Source organism: Anolis carolinensis, chromosome 5, assembly GCF_035594765.1.
Source record: "Anolis carolinensis isolate JA03-04 chromosome 5, rAnoCar3.1.pri, whole genome shotgun sequence".
Taxonomy (NCBI): domain Eukaryota; kingdom Metazoa; phylum Chordata; class Lepidosauria; order Squamata; family Dactyloidae; genus Anolis; species Anolis carolinensis.
Window position 1 is genome coordinate 16,075,175 of NC_085845.1, and position 14,945 is coordinate 16,090,119.

Here is a 14,945-nt window from a genome sequence, read left to right on the forward strand (position 1 = left end):
TCACATTTACAAAGGTCAGAAGTGGCACCACGATGGACAGAGTACATGGGGCTCCGTGCTCCTTAGTTTTTGCTGGAATTGACTACGCTCTTACCTTAGTTTGCAATTGCTCATGTCATAATATTACGGAAGAGAATCAATTAATTTGAAATGTGGTGCTGGAGAAGAGTTCTGAAGATGCCATGGGTTGTCAAATAAATTGACAAATCAAGACTGATGTTGTGTACTTTCAAGTTGCTTCCAACCGATGGCAAGCCTAATTGGATCAGTCAAGAAAGCGGTGGTCCCGAGTTTGTAAGACCTTAACAGGGCAGTTGATAAGAAGATGGGTTGCTGTGAGTTTTCCTGGCTGTATGGCCATGTTCCAGAGGCATTTTCTCCTGACATTTTGCCCACATCTATGGCAGGCATCCTCAGAGGTTGATAAGAAAATGACTAGGTGATGAGCAAATCTTAGTGTTGCCATAAGTAAATAATTATTCAGATGCAAAATAGTCAGATTGGAATTAAAATGAATATTTATTGTTCTTGGAAACTGTGCTTATTATTGGATCCCTTGATTATGTGATAGTTACTATCAAATCCCACCCTGAAATGACCCATTGCCAAGATCAATGGCATAAAACTGCACAGACAAGACATTCCAAGAAATATGGCTTTTACTTTCAGGTAAAATATAATTTTAAACACATCCCTTTTCTCAATTTTTTCTACAGATAGTTAATAAGCTCATTCTTTTTTTCTTCTTATTATTAAACACATGTTAACCAATTTATACGCGATTCATTTAAATACAAAAATAAATTGGTTCATTCTGAAGAGGCCTCAAATATTGTTCCTTGCCGGCTTCTTTTTTCATATTGAACACACTAACATGATTTCTCTCAGAAACTCAGTTATAGCAGATGATATCAAAGAAGTAATAAGAGACTTTGGGACACTGTTTTCTTGAATAGTTCTGGAAGGGAAGAGAAAAAATGTATATGTGAGAGAGCAAAACAAATGTCCTTCATTTCAATACTTTCATCCAGGAACATATAGCCCCATGCATTTGGAGTTCATGCTTTAGAGACAATGCGGGCATTGGATTGCTGTGAGTTTTTCGGGCTGTAGGGCCATGTTCCAGAAGCATTCTCACCTGATGTTTTACCCACATCTATGGCAGGCATCCTCAGAGATTCCTCTGAAGAAACCTGACATAGATGTGGGTGAAACGTCAGGCGAGAATCCTTCTGGAACATGGCCCTACAGCACGGAAAACTCACAACAACCCAGTGATTCTGGCCATGAAAGCCTTCTACAACACAATATGGGCATTACATTGTGATTTTTCAGTATTTCTCCTCTTTTTCAGTCATCCTCTTGATGATTCAAGATTTTTGTTGTAAGCTGCTTCGAGTCCCAAACAGTAAAATGTGGAATATAATGACAACAGTAACAATCAACAAACCTTCCTAGAAAATCCCCATATCCCGTCTTTTGTTGATGTCTCTCTTCAGCTGGCAAAGCGCACAGTGCGGGCACCACAAGTTAACACAGAAGTCCCCCAAGAGAGATCCCTGTTGAACAGGAAAACAAATGTTGGAATTTTTTTAAAAAATGGCATGGAGAACAAATTAACTCACAACCTCTGAGGATGCCTGCCATAGATGTGGGCGAAACGTCAGGAGAGAATGCTTCTGGAACATGGCCACACAGCCCGAAAGACACACAACAACCCTGTGATCCTGGCCATGAAAGCCTTCGACAACACATTGAACAAATTAACTGTTGAGAAGATAGATGCTAACTTGTTACATAGTGTTATTATACAAAATTTGAAAAAAAAAATCTGTTCCTGGTTTGAAAGTGTTATTTCCTGTTACTTGTGCAGTACTTACTTTGAAAGTAGTTGTTATACTCCAGAAACTTTATTTTTGTGGCTATCACATTTTATGTTGAATTGGTTGAGATAGTCATTGAAACACTATAGCAAAATGTGCTGCAGTTTAATACATTTTCCCCATGTTTTTTTAATAGAACCAATTAGGAAATGACATTTATTGACCCAGGAACATAGTGTAATTTGTTTGAAAGGCCCAGAGATTTCCCCAGTTGACTCGAGAAAATGGGGAAATATAGCTGAATTACAATACATTATTGTGCCATTGAATGGGGAAATGGAACCTGTTGTAAAACAGTTATCTCCCTTTTGAATGTCTTCGACAACAATCCCTATCATTTCTAATCAGTAAGCTAGTTCTGGAGGTTGGGCATTGGAGGCCAAGACAGCTGGAAGGTACCTAATCAGAGATGGCTATTTAACCCTTTTGTTTATGGTGGCATTAGCCTTCTAAATTGAACCTTTTCTTTAAAATGGGGTTTATTCATTTGGGATGTATCTTCAAGTCATTTCCAACTTATGACAACCTGAGAGTGAAGCTGTCATAGTTTATGGGGGCCAGATTTGTTCAGAAGGGAATTGCCATTGCCTTCCTCTGAAGCTGAGAGGATGTGACTTGTCTGAAATGGTCTTCCATGACCAAGTCGGGATTTTAACCCTAGCTCCCTGGTCCAACATTCAAATAACTACATTATACACATGGTAAATCTCCTGGAGTTCAGGACAAGTAATATTTATTGTGCAACCCACTATCATTTTCTAAGCCTCTGTTTGCATATAAGCTTCCTTTAACTCATACTAACTTATTTTACTATCATATTGGATTGCACTGTTTCCTCTATTCAGTCATACACAATTCCAGAAATGTGGCCAGGATACAGGAGCAAGTAAATAACCCTCCAATATACATTTGGGCTTAAGTGTGTCAAATAATTGCCACAAAGAAATAAAGTATGATTCAATATTGTTATTACGGTCTAAATTCTGAACCAAGGAAAGCTGAATTTCGTGACCTATAGAAATTATGACAATTAGACCTTTCTGCAGAATTTATTTTATCTGATTGATTGATTGGAAAAGTTGAGAAGGTCATTACGCAGAACAATTCAAGACCAGTTCAAATTGGTCTAATTGGTTCTTAATGGCACATTTCCTTTATGAGGGTAATACAGTATGACCTAATACAGGATGACCTGCAGCTTCACTTACTACATCAAAAATGAATATATAATTGTTCTCTCTATATATTTTCTAGGTCCCCCAGTGAAATTCTATGTTATGCTTCCACAAGAAGTTGACCATAGATCATGTTGGAGGACCTAGAAATGCTAAAAAGGCGTTCTCTCTAGATTTTCTAAGGTCTTGCAACATGAGTCTATGGAATAGTTCCATTAGAAGTTGTTCATTTCAGTAGGCTTCACTGTTATCCATGGTTTTGTTTTTCCATGGTAAGTTCAGGAATGTATCCCCCAAGGGTATCTGGTTGTACTGTGTTGCGTATTGCTTGCTCGCATGGATTTGCAGACACTTTCCATACCAACTTAACAGAAGATGAGCCATTTGAGTTCCACAAGCTCTACTACTGGGTGAGCATATGAAGTGCTACTTTTGTGCATGTACTCAGTTGACAACAGAAGAGAGTCAGTGTAAAAGCTTTACTTACGGGGATCCCGTATTTTGTCCGGTAGACAGACCTCATGGCCATGGTTGGACCGCAGAGGCAGCATTCATCCATATCTGCAGCAACTTGGCAGCCCAAACATAGAGGGAAAAATGTTCCACAGAGACCTAGAGAAAAGGGAGAGCATTGAAAGTCTCTGGAGGATATCACTAAGGAGAGTCTAGTGTTAATACAACAGGTAGGAAGATAAGATTTTAAAAGTAGCAATCTAGTTAGGCATTTTGTTCCCAGATATTTATGAGAAGCTCATAAGCAGGAGATGTTTATCATAGCATGCTCCTGCTTGCATTTCCCAAAGGCATTATACTCTCTGATGCTGGAAGCAATGGTAGCTGGTGGCTTCCATGTTAGTAGGGTGGTGAATCTGTCTCAGATATGATTACAAACTTTAAGAGCAAAACTTTATAAATCCCAATTTAATACCAGCTCTTTGCAGGAGAGGGGAATATAGTCACCGTACCTCAGGGCTTGGGCCTTTCCCTTCAGTCCTGAAGGTGAGGAAGGGAATTATCTCAAGTGAGAGCACTGCTTTGAAATGTGCGTTCTTATATATTTTCCTCATTCATAAGACTTGGCAGCTGTTGTGTTTACATTTTAGTTGCATACTCTATGCAACCTTGGTGAATGCTTAATGTATCACACTACTTTATTTATCGTGTCAGAAGCAAACTGGGGATACAGTTAAAATGCATTTTAAAACACAAACAAAGTTAAAAACTTGGCATTACACTAGATTTCTTTTGATGAGAAGTTGTCCACTTGGAGTGCCTCTGGTGTCACTGTGAGAAGGTCCAATGACATGTGGCATGGCTCAGGTTGCATTGTAGTAAGTGGTCTGTGGTTTGCTCTTCTCCACACCCACATGTCGTGGACTCCACTTTGTATCACACTTATGCCACCATCAGTGCCTGATTCTTATAGCATCATCTTTGGAATATCAACAAAGCGCATACCTGCACCTTCTAACTGTCCTGATTTGCCAGGGACAATCCTGATTTTTCTTCCAACATTCCATTTTTAAAACTGCTTTTAAAATGCCCTAGTTTCTCTCTCTGTCTCCCATTTTTCCCTTTGACTGTATCTTACTTCAATTACTGAAAACTCAGAAGTGTAAATGTTGCACTCCATTTACTTTCACAACCGTATCTTCCACTGAACCCAGCTTCAATTGATGAAGTAAGCCTGACGCTCCTTATATTCCTTTAATTACTACTAAAAAGATGTGATTGCCCCATTCCATTTCTTTCGGTGCTGTACCCTAAGTGTCTTAAGTTATATGAAGCGAGGGATCATCAATCTTTTCCCCAAATATGTCTAGGACCAGGACCATATCTGCAACCAGGGCTCCTATATCTTTAATGGTTGTATAGAAGAGGGAATGTCAACAAGTGTTGCTAAGTTACTTTGTTTTGTGATAAGCAACACTTCCTTAAATGCCCTCTTCTATACCAGCACTACTCTAATTACAGCCAAACATATTTGCAAGTTTAACTTTGTGGCTGTGCGTATTCACAGATTTGATTACAGTAGAGTCTCACTTATCCAACACTCACTTATCCAACGTTCTGGATTATCCAACACATTTTTGTAATCAATGTTTTCAATACATCGTGATATTTTGGTGCTAAATTCATAAATACTGTAATTACTACGTAGCATTACTGCATATTGAACTACTTTTTCTGTCAAATTTGTTGTGTAACATGATGTTTTGATGCTTAATTTGTAAAATCATAACCTAATTTGGTGTTTAATAGGCTTCTCCTTAATCTCTCCTTATTATCCAACATATTCGCTTATCCAACGTTCTGCCGGCCCGTTTATGTTGGATAAGTGAGACTCTACTGTAGTATGTTTTCTCTAGAAATCCTAGATCCTCTGGCGTAACTCTGTGGTCTACTTTGGCTGAAAGCTGACCAAACAAGTGAGAATAGTTCCCTAGGCATTTTGTATCTTCTCCAGCATGCTCTGTGGTCAGCATCTAGTGAAAATTGGTCACAGAGTCATGCTGCTACATTTCTAGAGAGGCTTTCACTCAGATAAAAAGAATACCAGGGCTTTTTATTTGTGGTTTTCCCACTTTCATATGGACATTCACCCCTAACTCCAGCAAATGTGGATGGCAAGTTATAGTGTCCCTGAACTTGTGTCCATCTCAGAGCCATTGGCTTTTCCTGGCAAGTTTCTAGGGAACAAAGAAGTAATGAAATCCAATGGGAACAAGTTTAGTACCAGGCTCAGTAATTGCTGCCCTACAGATACCCTGAGATGCATTGTTCTACACAACTTTAAAGGTACAGGAGTCTTTACCAGTTTTCACTTTGGGAACCCTGTAACCATTGGGTTGCAATTAGATATATTGTTCTTGGGAAGTCTCCAGTATGTTCTTGGCTCCAGAAAATTAAATTAAATTAAAACCAGAAACGTATTTATTAGGATTCACAACTACAACATTAAATAAAAATTAAGATAGAGTACTATTCCACATTAGTGCGGCAGCAAGATTGAATCCTTTACTTCTGATATTCCATGACATGACTTACTACTCTTATCCACAAAAGTGATCAAAGCAGGCTGGATTCCCCTTCATTCTTCCCAAAACAATTAGAATGAAAATAGGGGTTGCAACTTGACTTTCCTATTGCCATTTAACTCACATAGAAGGAAGGCTAGTTGTATGACATGGTACAGTAATAGTATGTGGGTGAACCCAAAATTCGCACACATCTAAGCATCATGCAAATAGATTAAATATGGATCAAACTTAATCTGATATCTTCTGGATGCTTTGGACGACATCTCCCAGAATCCCTCAACAATCCATGCACTCTGGGGGTTCCTGAAAGCTGTAGTCCAGGACATCTAAAAGATCCAAGCTGGAAAAAGCTGTTGTAGATGGCAGTGATCATCACTTAATCCAGACCTTGGAAATGTTTGGGGATTTTCTGGACCAGCAGTCCCAGGATTCCTTGTATCTTGATTATGCTGTCTGGGGAATCCAGGACTTGTAGCCTTATAAAGTGGTCTATTTTAGGTGCTCAGATATTGCCCTTCTCTCATTGTTTACATATCAGGAGCAAACATGCTGTAGTTGAAAGAGAACTGGTGATTTCTAGGGTCAATTTAGGATTGATCTTGGTTCAAAAAACATTTTTAAAATGCACCCGTATGCCAAGAGTACATATTGATTCTACCACTCCTAACCCTAAGCATCCTTCCCTTAGTCAACATCTATCTATGCATTTACAAACAGGAATTACTTCCTTCATAAGAAGTTTCTGGATGGAAAGGTGTTTGAGGCAACAAGTCTCAACAAGGCTATAATGAGTAACTCTGCAGATTAGTATTTACACAGCTAATACTTACATATGCCACAGTCGCTAAAACAGTCGAGTAGGTCGGTCTGCCATTGGGGGCTTTGTTGTTGGACAACCACAACCTGAGGTTGACTCATGATCACCGGAGTGCTCATTCTGCAAGCTGTTGTTAAAGATGGAGAAAAATGTGAGAGTGTTAAAGAGCTGTCAGACAAATCAAGAGAAAGTAGCAACTGAAAATTATGACAATAATCATATAAGTTATGTATACTATGACCCATGTATCTGTGAACTCAATATCCACAGTTTCACCATTCCCACCAGACACGTTTGTGGGACACTCTAAGTTATCCAGTACAACTGCATTGAAGGTTTCCAACACAAGTACAGTCAAAATATTGGGTTCACTCTCATCTGTGGTTTTGAATATCCATTGGGGGGAGATCTTCAAACACATCACAAGTGAATACAAGATCATACTGTATTTCAGTAGGAAATACAGAAGGAATGTAAGTATTTTATCATAATGTTTCCATCTAATGAATGGCTTCCTTTAGATTCGGGTAGACAAACCATAGCCAATGGGACATAGCAGGCTGATTTGCTGTAATCCCAGTCCTCACACCCTGAACCCAGAAGTGATGTTTGGTTATTTCCTGTCTGGACTTTTTGGTGAATGGGAGGAGACGGTTTGTGTCCTACAGCACATTCACTGTTGCTATATTGATGTTTTGTTCCTTGAAGCCATTTCCAGTGTATGGTGACCTAAGCCAAACCTATCCCAGGATTTTCTTGGCAAGATTTGTTCATCTCAGGGTGAGAGATTGTGACTTGCCCAAGGTCACCCTATACGTTTCCATGGCTGAGCAAGGATTCAGACTCTGATTTCTAGGATCATAGCCACGACACTACACTGCTCTCCTGCTACATACGAATAGCAAACTTGGGGTGTCATAGCATTATGTTGCTGTAACTCATGGTTACTCTGGCAGTTGTATTTTAGGACATTGTCAGTGTCCTCAGATACAAGCATTTAATTATTTGGTGTGTTCTGTGAGTTTTCCGGGCTGTATGGCCATGCTCCAGAAGCATTCTCTCCTGACGTTTCACCCACATTTATGGCAGACATCCTCAGAGGTTGTGAAGTAGGTTGGAAACTAGGCAAGCAGGGTTTATATATCTATGGAACGTCCAGGGTGGGAGAAAGAACTCTTGTTTGCCTGAGGCAAGTGTGAATGTTGCAATTGGCCACCTTGATTAGAATTTAATAGCCTTGCAGCTTCAAAGCCTGGCTGCTTCCTACTTGGAAGAATCCTTTTTTGGGAGATGATTAGCTGGCCCTGATTGTTTCTTGTCTGGACTTTTCCTGTTTTTGAGAGTTGTTCTTTCTTCAGATATGTCAGATAATAATAATAATAATAATAATAATAATAATAATAATAATAATAATAATAATGGGTGCCGTGCCAAAAGATCTCAGCCGGCATTTGGAAACAATAGACATTGACAAAATTACGATCTGCCAACTGCAAAAGGCCACTCTACTGGGATCTGCACGCATCATCCAAAAATAGACACTTGGGAAGTGTTCGACTTGTGATTTTGTGATACAAAATCCAGTATATCTATCTTGTTTGCTGTGTCTAATAATAATAATAATAATAATAATAATAATAATAATAATAATAATAATAATAATTCTGATGATAATGATGGCTGAAACCTCACTCAAGGAACTCTTGAAATAACAGGCTAATTGTGTGAAACTTGTGGTCCCTGAACTATTATCCTCCAAGTATTCCAATTTGGCAGGAACAGTCACAAGTAATGTGTTGTTGAAGGCTTTCATGCCCAGAATCACTGGGTTGCTGTGAGTTTTTCGGGCTGTATGGCCATGTTCCAGAAGCATTCTTTCCTGACGTTTCACCCATATCTGTAGGCGAACCGTCAGGAAAGAATGCTTCTGAAACATGGCCATACAGCCCGAAAAATTCACAGTAACCCTAGTCTCAGGTAATCCTCTGTTTCCCCATTTTTTAAACTGCTTTCAAAATGTCTGAGTCCTTCCTCATTTTTCCGATCACCCTCAATTTACTACAGTTGCTACAAACTGAGTTCAAAGTGCAAAAGTATATTGCAGCTATTAATTCAGGAGAGGACAGAAAAAGCCGAATGTTTCCCTTCTGCTGAGGCTTTCTCTAGATTAATTACTTTGCCATCTTGATCACAGTTGCTTGGCCATATGTTTCCTGGTTTTCATTTGTGAAATGTTGGAGAGTATGTGAGCCATAAACATCAGTTATCATGTGTGTCTGCATCATGGGGGAATGATAAGATTAGAAAACTTTGTGCAGAAAAACTCGGAACTAGAAATCTGCTTTGATCTATATCTTACCACCAGTAGATCCCGTGCGATCCTCTGTCCTAGCATGGGGCCACTCTTACACACAAAACCACTTCTTTCTTTCTACATTTGACCAAAGCAACAAAACTAGGAAAACACAGACCCTTCCTTTAGCTAACAATTTGGTAAGATATGGATTGAAAGAAAACCATTGAAGTCATCGCAGATAGCAAAATTACAAGAAAGTGATTCAAATAGTCTCTCCAGTATGACTTCCTGTAAAGCAGATAAATAACAATCTGAATGAATTTCTAAAACAATGTGGGGGCGGTTAGTGGACCAGGCTAATATTTCTCCAAATGGTGGAGGTAATTTTAAGGCTAGTTTTGGTAATTTTTCTTTTGATGACCACATAGAGGGATCCAAACATGGTGTAAATGCCCTCCACAACTCCTGGAAATAGTTCACACTACACTTTATAGAGCTATTATCCCACCTTAACTGCCATGACAATATTATTTGGACTGGAAGTCTTGTTAAACAGGCTGATTTCCCCTTTTTATGAATTACAGATGAAGCATTTTCTGCAGTGTCCACTGTAAACACTGCATATTGCTGCTAACAATTTTGTGTCAATGTCTTAAATAGACACATGGTGACATTCAGAAACCTTTTTCTGTTGCCAGACTTTTCAAGACCCCAGTATTGAACTAAAGAAACTCCATTTAGGGTCATGACCCACAGTTTAAGAAGCAGAGTTCTAGGGTTGTGGAGCAATAGCTATAAGGCTATCACTGCCATAAACTTTAGATAACATCGCATATGGTGAGAGATGACGAAAGCTGCAATCTAACAATGCCTGAAGGGCCATACTTTTTCCACTTCTTATCTTTCTTCCTGTTTGTCTATCCATTCAGCTAACAATCTATAGGTTCTATCATGTTGAACCAAATACAGCATTGGGCACACTACGGGTGCATCTACACAGTGGAATTAATATAGTTTGACACCCCTTGAACTGCCACTCCTCAATTCTATGGAATCACATCAATTGTGGCTTGGGAAGACATCATCAATTTTTGACAGGGAAGGTTAAAGGCTGTGTAAAATTACAACCCATGATTCAATAGCTCTGAGCCATGGCAGTTAAAGTGGTGTCAAGCTGCATTCATTCTACAGTAGTTGACACAGAATTTGTCAAAACTGTGTTAAAACTGGCTGTTTGCTTCAAACAAAAATAGCACAAGTTAAAAAAAACCCCTCTCTATACAACAGTTAGTGCAAGTAATATTTGGATCAATGCCAAACAATGGCCAGAGATGATGATGATGATGGTTAACAATAACAATACTTTTATTTCTTACCCGCCTCTCCTCATATCTCGAGGCAGGTTACAACATAGTTGTACATAAGTGTTCAGGGCAGATTATATGGGAAAAGATGATCCTGTAGGTAACCTGGACCCAAACCATGTAGGGCTTTAAAGCTCAAAACCAACACGTTATATTTTGGCCGGAAACTAATTGGCAGCCAGTGGAGTGACGTTAGGATAGGTGTAATATGAACCCCGGTGGCGAAGTGTGTTAAAGTGCTTTGCTGCTGAACTTGCAGACCGAAAGGTCCCAGGTTCAAATCCCGGGAGCAGAGTGAGCGCCCACTGTTAGTTCCAACTTCTGCCAACCTAGCAGTTCGAAAACATGCCAATGTGAGTAGATCAATAGGTACTGCTCCAGCGGGAAGGTAACGGTGCTCCATGAAGTCAGGCAGGTCACATGACCTTGGAGGTGTCTATGGACAATGCCGGCTCTTCGGCTTAGAAATGGAGATGAGCACCAACCCCCAGAGTCAGACATGACTGGACTTAACGTCAGGGGAAACCTTTACCTTTATCTAATATGCTCACTCCTAGATGTTCCCATAACCAATCTGGCTGCCACATTTTGAATCAGCTTCAATTTCTGAATTTGGTACAAAGGTAGCCCAATGTAAAGCGCATTTCAGAAATCCAACCTTGAGGTTACCAGCGTATGCTCTACCATCTTTAGGTCCTCCAAATCTAGGAAGGGGCGCAGCTGGCGTACCAGCCAAAGTTGCTAGTAAGCATTCTTGACCGTTGTATCTACCTGGGCTGACATTTGGAAGGACTGATCCAGAAGCCCTTGTCCCAAGCTGCGAACACACTTTCAGGACTGGTTGACACACCTACACCCCTAAGTTAGGACCCTTGATGGCAAGCACCTCTGTTTTGTCTGGATTCAATTTTATATTGGTGTGGCTCAGTTATAACTCTATGCAACACGATATTTATTCCTGGATTATGAATGTAATTTCCTAATTGGTTCTATCATAAAAACATGGGAAAAGTTGATTTAACTGCAATAACATTGTTTTTTGCGAGACATCCTGCAGCACATGTTGCTATAGTGTTTCAATGAATATCTCACAGAGTCTCAACATGCAGTAGAGTCTCACTTATCCAACATTTGCTTATCCAATGTTCTGGATTATCCAACGCAATCTGCCTTTTAGTAGTCATTGTTTTTGTAGGCAATCTTTTCAATACATTGTGATGTTTTGGTGCTAAATTCGTAAATACAGTAATTACTACACAACATTGCTGTGTATTGAACTGCTTTTTCTGACAAATTTGTTGTAAAATATGATGTTTTGGTGCTTAATTTGTAAAATCATAATGTAATTTGATGTTTAATAGGCTTTTTCTTAATCCCGCCTTATTATCCAACATATTCGCTTATTCAATGTTCTGCTGGCCCGTTTATGTTGGATAAGTGAGACTCTACTGTAGTTTGTGGCAGCCACTAAAACAAAGTTTCCGGACTATAGCAACTACGGTACTTTCAAAGTAAGTATCACACAATTAAACAGAAAATAACACTTTCAAACCAGGAACAGTAAACTTTCAAATTTTGTTACATAGTGTAATAGATGAGATAATCTCTTGATTTGCACTCATTCTGTTGATTTCTCCCTGCTATTTCCATCTCCCATAGCATTGGGGCCACAAAAACATGAATTTGATCTCACATCCTACTTTTTCGGTGAATAATACTGCCTATTTTCGATTCTATTATTCTAGGATCTCCTCCCACTGCCTTGGAAATTTAGCAAATATTGAATGTATTCTGCTAGAATACAAAAGAAACACCAGACAATTGATATTTTGTGAAATATATGTGGATACACAATTTGGAATACCAGTTTAACTTGCTAATGTCATTTTTATCCAGTCCAGTAGCCTAAGCTCTAAAGTTGCTAAAGTAGAAGAAAAATCATACAGTAGTATTGAAAATTCTGTTAATTGGTTCCACTTAGGCTGGACTTACACTGCCATACAATGCAGTTTGAAGCTACATTATATGGTTAGTGTAGACCAGGCATGGGCAAACTTGGGCCCTCAAGGTGTTTTGGACTCCAACTCCCACAATTCCTAACAGCCTACCGGCTGTTAGGAATTGTAGGAGTTGGAGTCCAAAACACCTGGAGGGTCCAAGCTTGCCCATGCCTGGTGTAGACTCATATAAAATAATTTGACTGCATTGAACTCAATTTATGAGTCTGTGAAGCTTCAAACTGTATTACATCGCAGTGCAGATCCAGCCTTTAAACTTAATGTTGAATGATAAATCAACATGTAGGCAAATCTAGCTGGATCGATGAGTGTATTCTCCTTGAGGATTAGGACCACAAAAATATGAAACACAACATTACACCTTTTTAGAAAAAAAGATAAACTACAAAATAAAACCAAAGTAAAGAAAGCGAACAGTTGCTCTAAGATTTAAAACGCAGGATGAAATTTTGAAAATTTGCAGTCTTCTGCCTATGAAATGATTACAGTTCTGTTGCATGCAAGCATATACTTTCCTTCAATGGAAATCTACAAAAGCTGAACTGATCCCAGGTCCTGCTTCTGAAATGAATGTTTATTATATAATAATAATAATAATAATAATAATAATAATAATAATAATAATAATAATAATGTCTTCCTTCCTCAAAGACAGTTCCTAATTATTTTCTAGTAGACATTGTTGCAGAATTAAACTGGAAACATTAATTGTATAGAGAGTTGTTACTTACCAAGGGCTTGGAAGGAGGCAAAGGAACTTTTGTGTTGGAGTCAAGAGGAACTATAGAGATGTCTTACTGAAGCAGTGAATCTTTTGTAGCTTTCCAAGTTTGGTGATGATTGGCTGCTGATGAACAAGGAAGAAGTAGAGGTCAAAGTCATTCAATCTGGTAACTGCTCCCTGTTTAAAAAGGGCTTTTGTACAGCTAGTTGTTGTGCAATTAAGAGAGTCAACTGTTATTCACGTACCTTTGAATTAATGACTTTTGCAGGAACCAAGAACAGGGAGTCCTGCATCAGGCAATCCTTCCTGGGGAGGTTTCACTGGAAACTAGAGTTGCTCCAAGGAAAGAATAATGCAATTTACTTGAAATTAGTAAACCCAACTTGGAAGGACTTACATCTGAGTCGAATTGCTCTGGTTACCATCTAAGCGCAATATTATGAGAAGGACTCGCAATCTTAACAGGGAGAATGTCTCACAGTTTTTTCCTTCCTCAAGGAAAAGAAATGACATGCAAAAGAGATCACAGTTACATACAAGAGTATTCCTGTATTACAAAAGCAGGAAAATAAAAACAAAGGGAGGGGAAATAACCATGATAGTCATACATTTCTATAAATGCTGACCAAATATAGGTCCAATGTGACCAAATATAAGTCCAGAAAGGAAGAAACCATAGAAATGAACCAGTATTTTTTTTTAAAAAAAAACTCTAAAATCAGAACAGTAAATAAAGAACAACACTCAGAAGACAGGGGAATTCCAGAAGGAAACAATCAGGGCAAGCTAACACCTCCCAACAAAAGATTCACCCAGGCAGGAAGCAGCCAGGCTTTGAAGCTACAAGGCCATTCAATGCTAATCAAGGTGGCCAATTGCAACATCCACACTTGCTTCAAACAGACAAGAGTCCCTTCTCCCACCCTGGACATTATTTCACAGATGCCCACTTGCCTAGTTTCCAACAGACCTCACAACCTCTGAGGATGCCTGCCATAGATGTGTGTGAAACGTCAGGAGATAATGCTTCTGGAACATGACCATACAGCCCGGAAAACTCACAGCAACCCAATGATTCTGGCCATGAAAGCCTTCGACAAATACAAGTCTGTTCGTGTCGTTTTGCCTATGTGCTGCAAGCATTGTTCATAGTGTTCCCCAGTGTAAGATGAGGAGAAATTTGATTTATTCTATAAGGAAGTAAAAGGGGTGGAAAAAAACCCTTTTAAGGTGGCCTTTTAGTCTTTGTTTCATTTACTTTGTTTTCTTGCTGCTCTTTTCATTGTATTTTGAATGAGTACCTTGTGAGAGGATTTATGATGACTAGGAAAGCATGCATCTATCAGGGCTGTTTTCTGCCAATTCTAATTTCTTGTTGAATTTTTGAAACCCTTTTTGGAAACAAGGTGTTTACGAATTTCCGATACGTTTTATTTAAACAAAATTAATAGAACACAATATTTTTTCCATCATACACAGCAGCCACATGGAAGAGCTATAATAGTGTTTGTTTTTTCTATGATTTCCTTTCCTTTCATATCCTGCAATCTGGATGCAAACCTACATGCTGGATTTTGCCTGGATAGTAGTGTGCTGTTTTGCAATTTAACTGTTACCTTCAGCTTGT

General features: G+C 39.0%; 1 protein-coding gene across 3 annotated transcripts; it reads right to left on the bottom strand.

The window, feature by feature from the left end:
• Positions 1–495: 495 nt before the first annotated feature.
• Positions 496–13,778, bottom strand: LOC100562622 (placenta-specific gene 8 protein). 3 transcript variants are annotated; one of them, XM_008111005.3, is made up of 6 exons: positions 13,564–13,778; positions 13,326–13,438; positions 6,930–7,043; positions 3,546–3,670; positions 1,451–1,559; positions 496–958 (listed from the first exon to the last, which is right to left on the bottom strand). In XM_008111005.3, exons 3-5 carry the CDS (start codon positions 7,033–7,035, stop codon positions 1,455–1,457), a joined length of 336 nt encoding a protein of 111 aa, XP_008109212.1. In that variant the 5' UTR covers positions 7,036–7,043; positions 13,326–13,438; positions 13,564–13,778; the 3' UTR covers positions 496–958; positions 1,451–1,454. The 3 variants fall into 3 exon arrangements, with proteins under 3 accessions (XP_008109212.1, XP_008109211.1, XP_003221268.1); XM_008111004.3 differs by having other exon boundaries at positions 13,326–13,441; XM_003221220.3 differs by lacking the exon at positions 13,564–13,778 and having other exon boundaries at positions 13,326–13,490.
• Between the last annotated feature and the right edge of the window lie 1,167 nt (positions 13,779–14,945).

Excerpts from the sequence above, each read along its gene's own strand:
- LOC100562622 (XM_008111005.3), bottom strand. The coding sequence starts at position 7,035 with ATGAGCACTCCGGTGATCATGAGTCAACCTCAGGTTGTGGTTGTCCAA. Across the intron at positions 3,671-6,929 it reads TTTTAGCGACTGTGGCATAT|GTCTCTGTGGAACATTTTTC; the intron begins GTAAGTATTAGC and ends CCTTTTCTCTAG. Across the intron at positions 1,560-3,545 it reads GGACAAAATACGGGATCCCC|GGATCTCTCTTGGGGGACTT; the intron begins GTAAGTAAAGCT and ends CCTGTTCAACAG.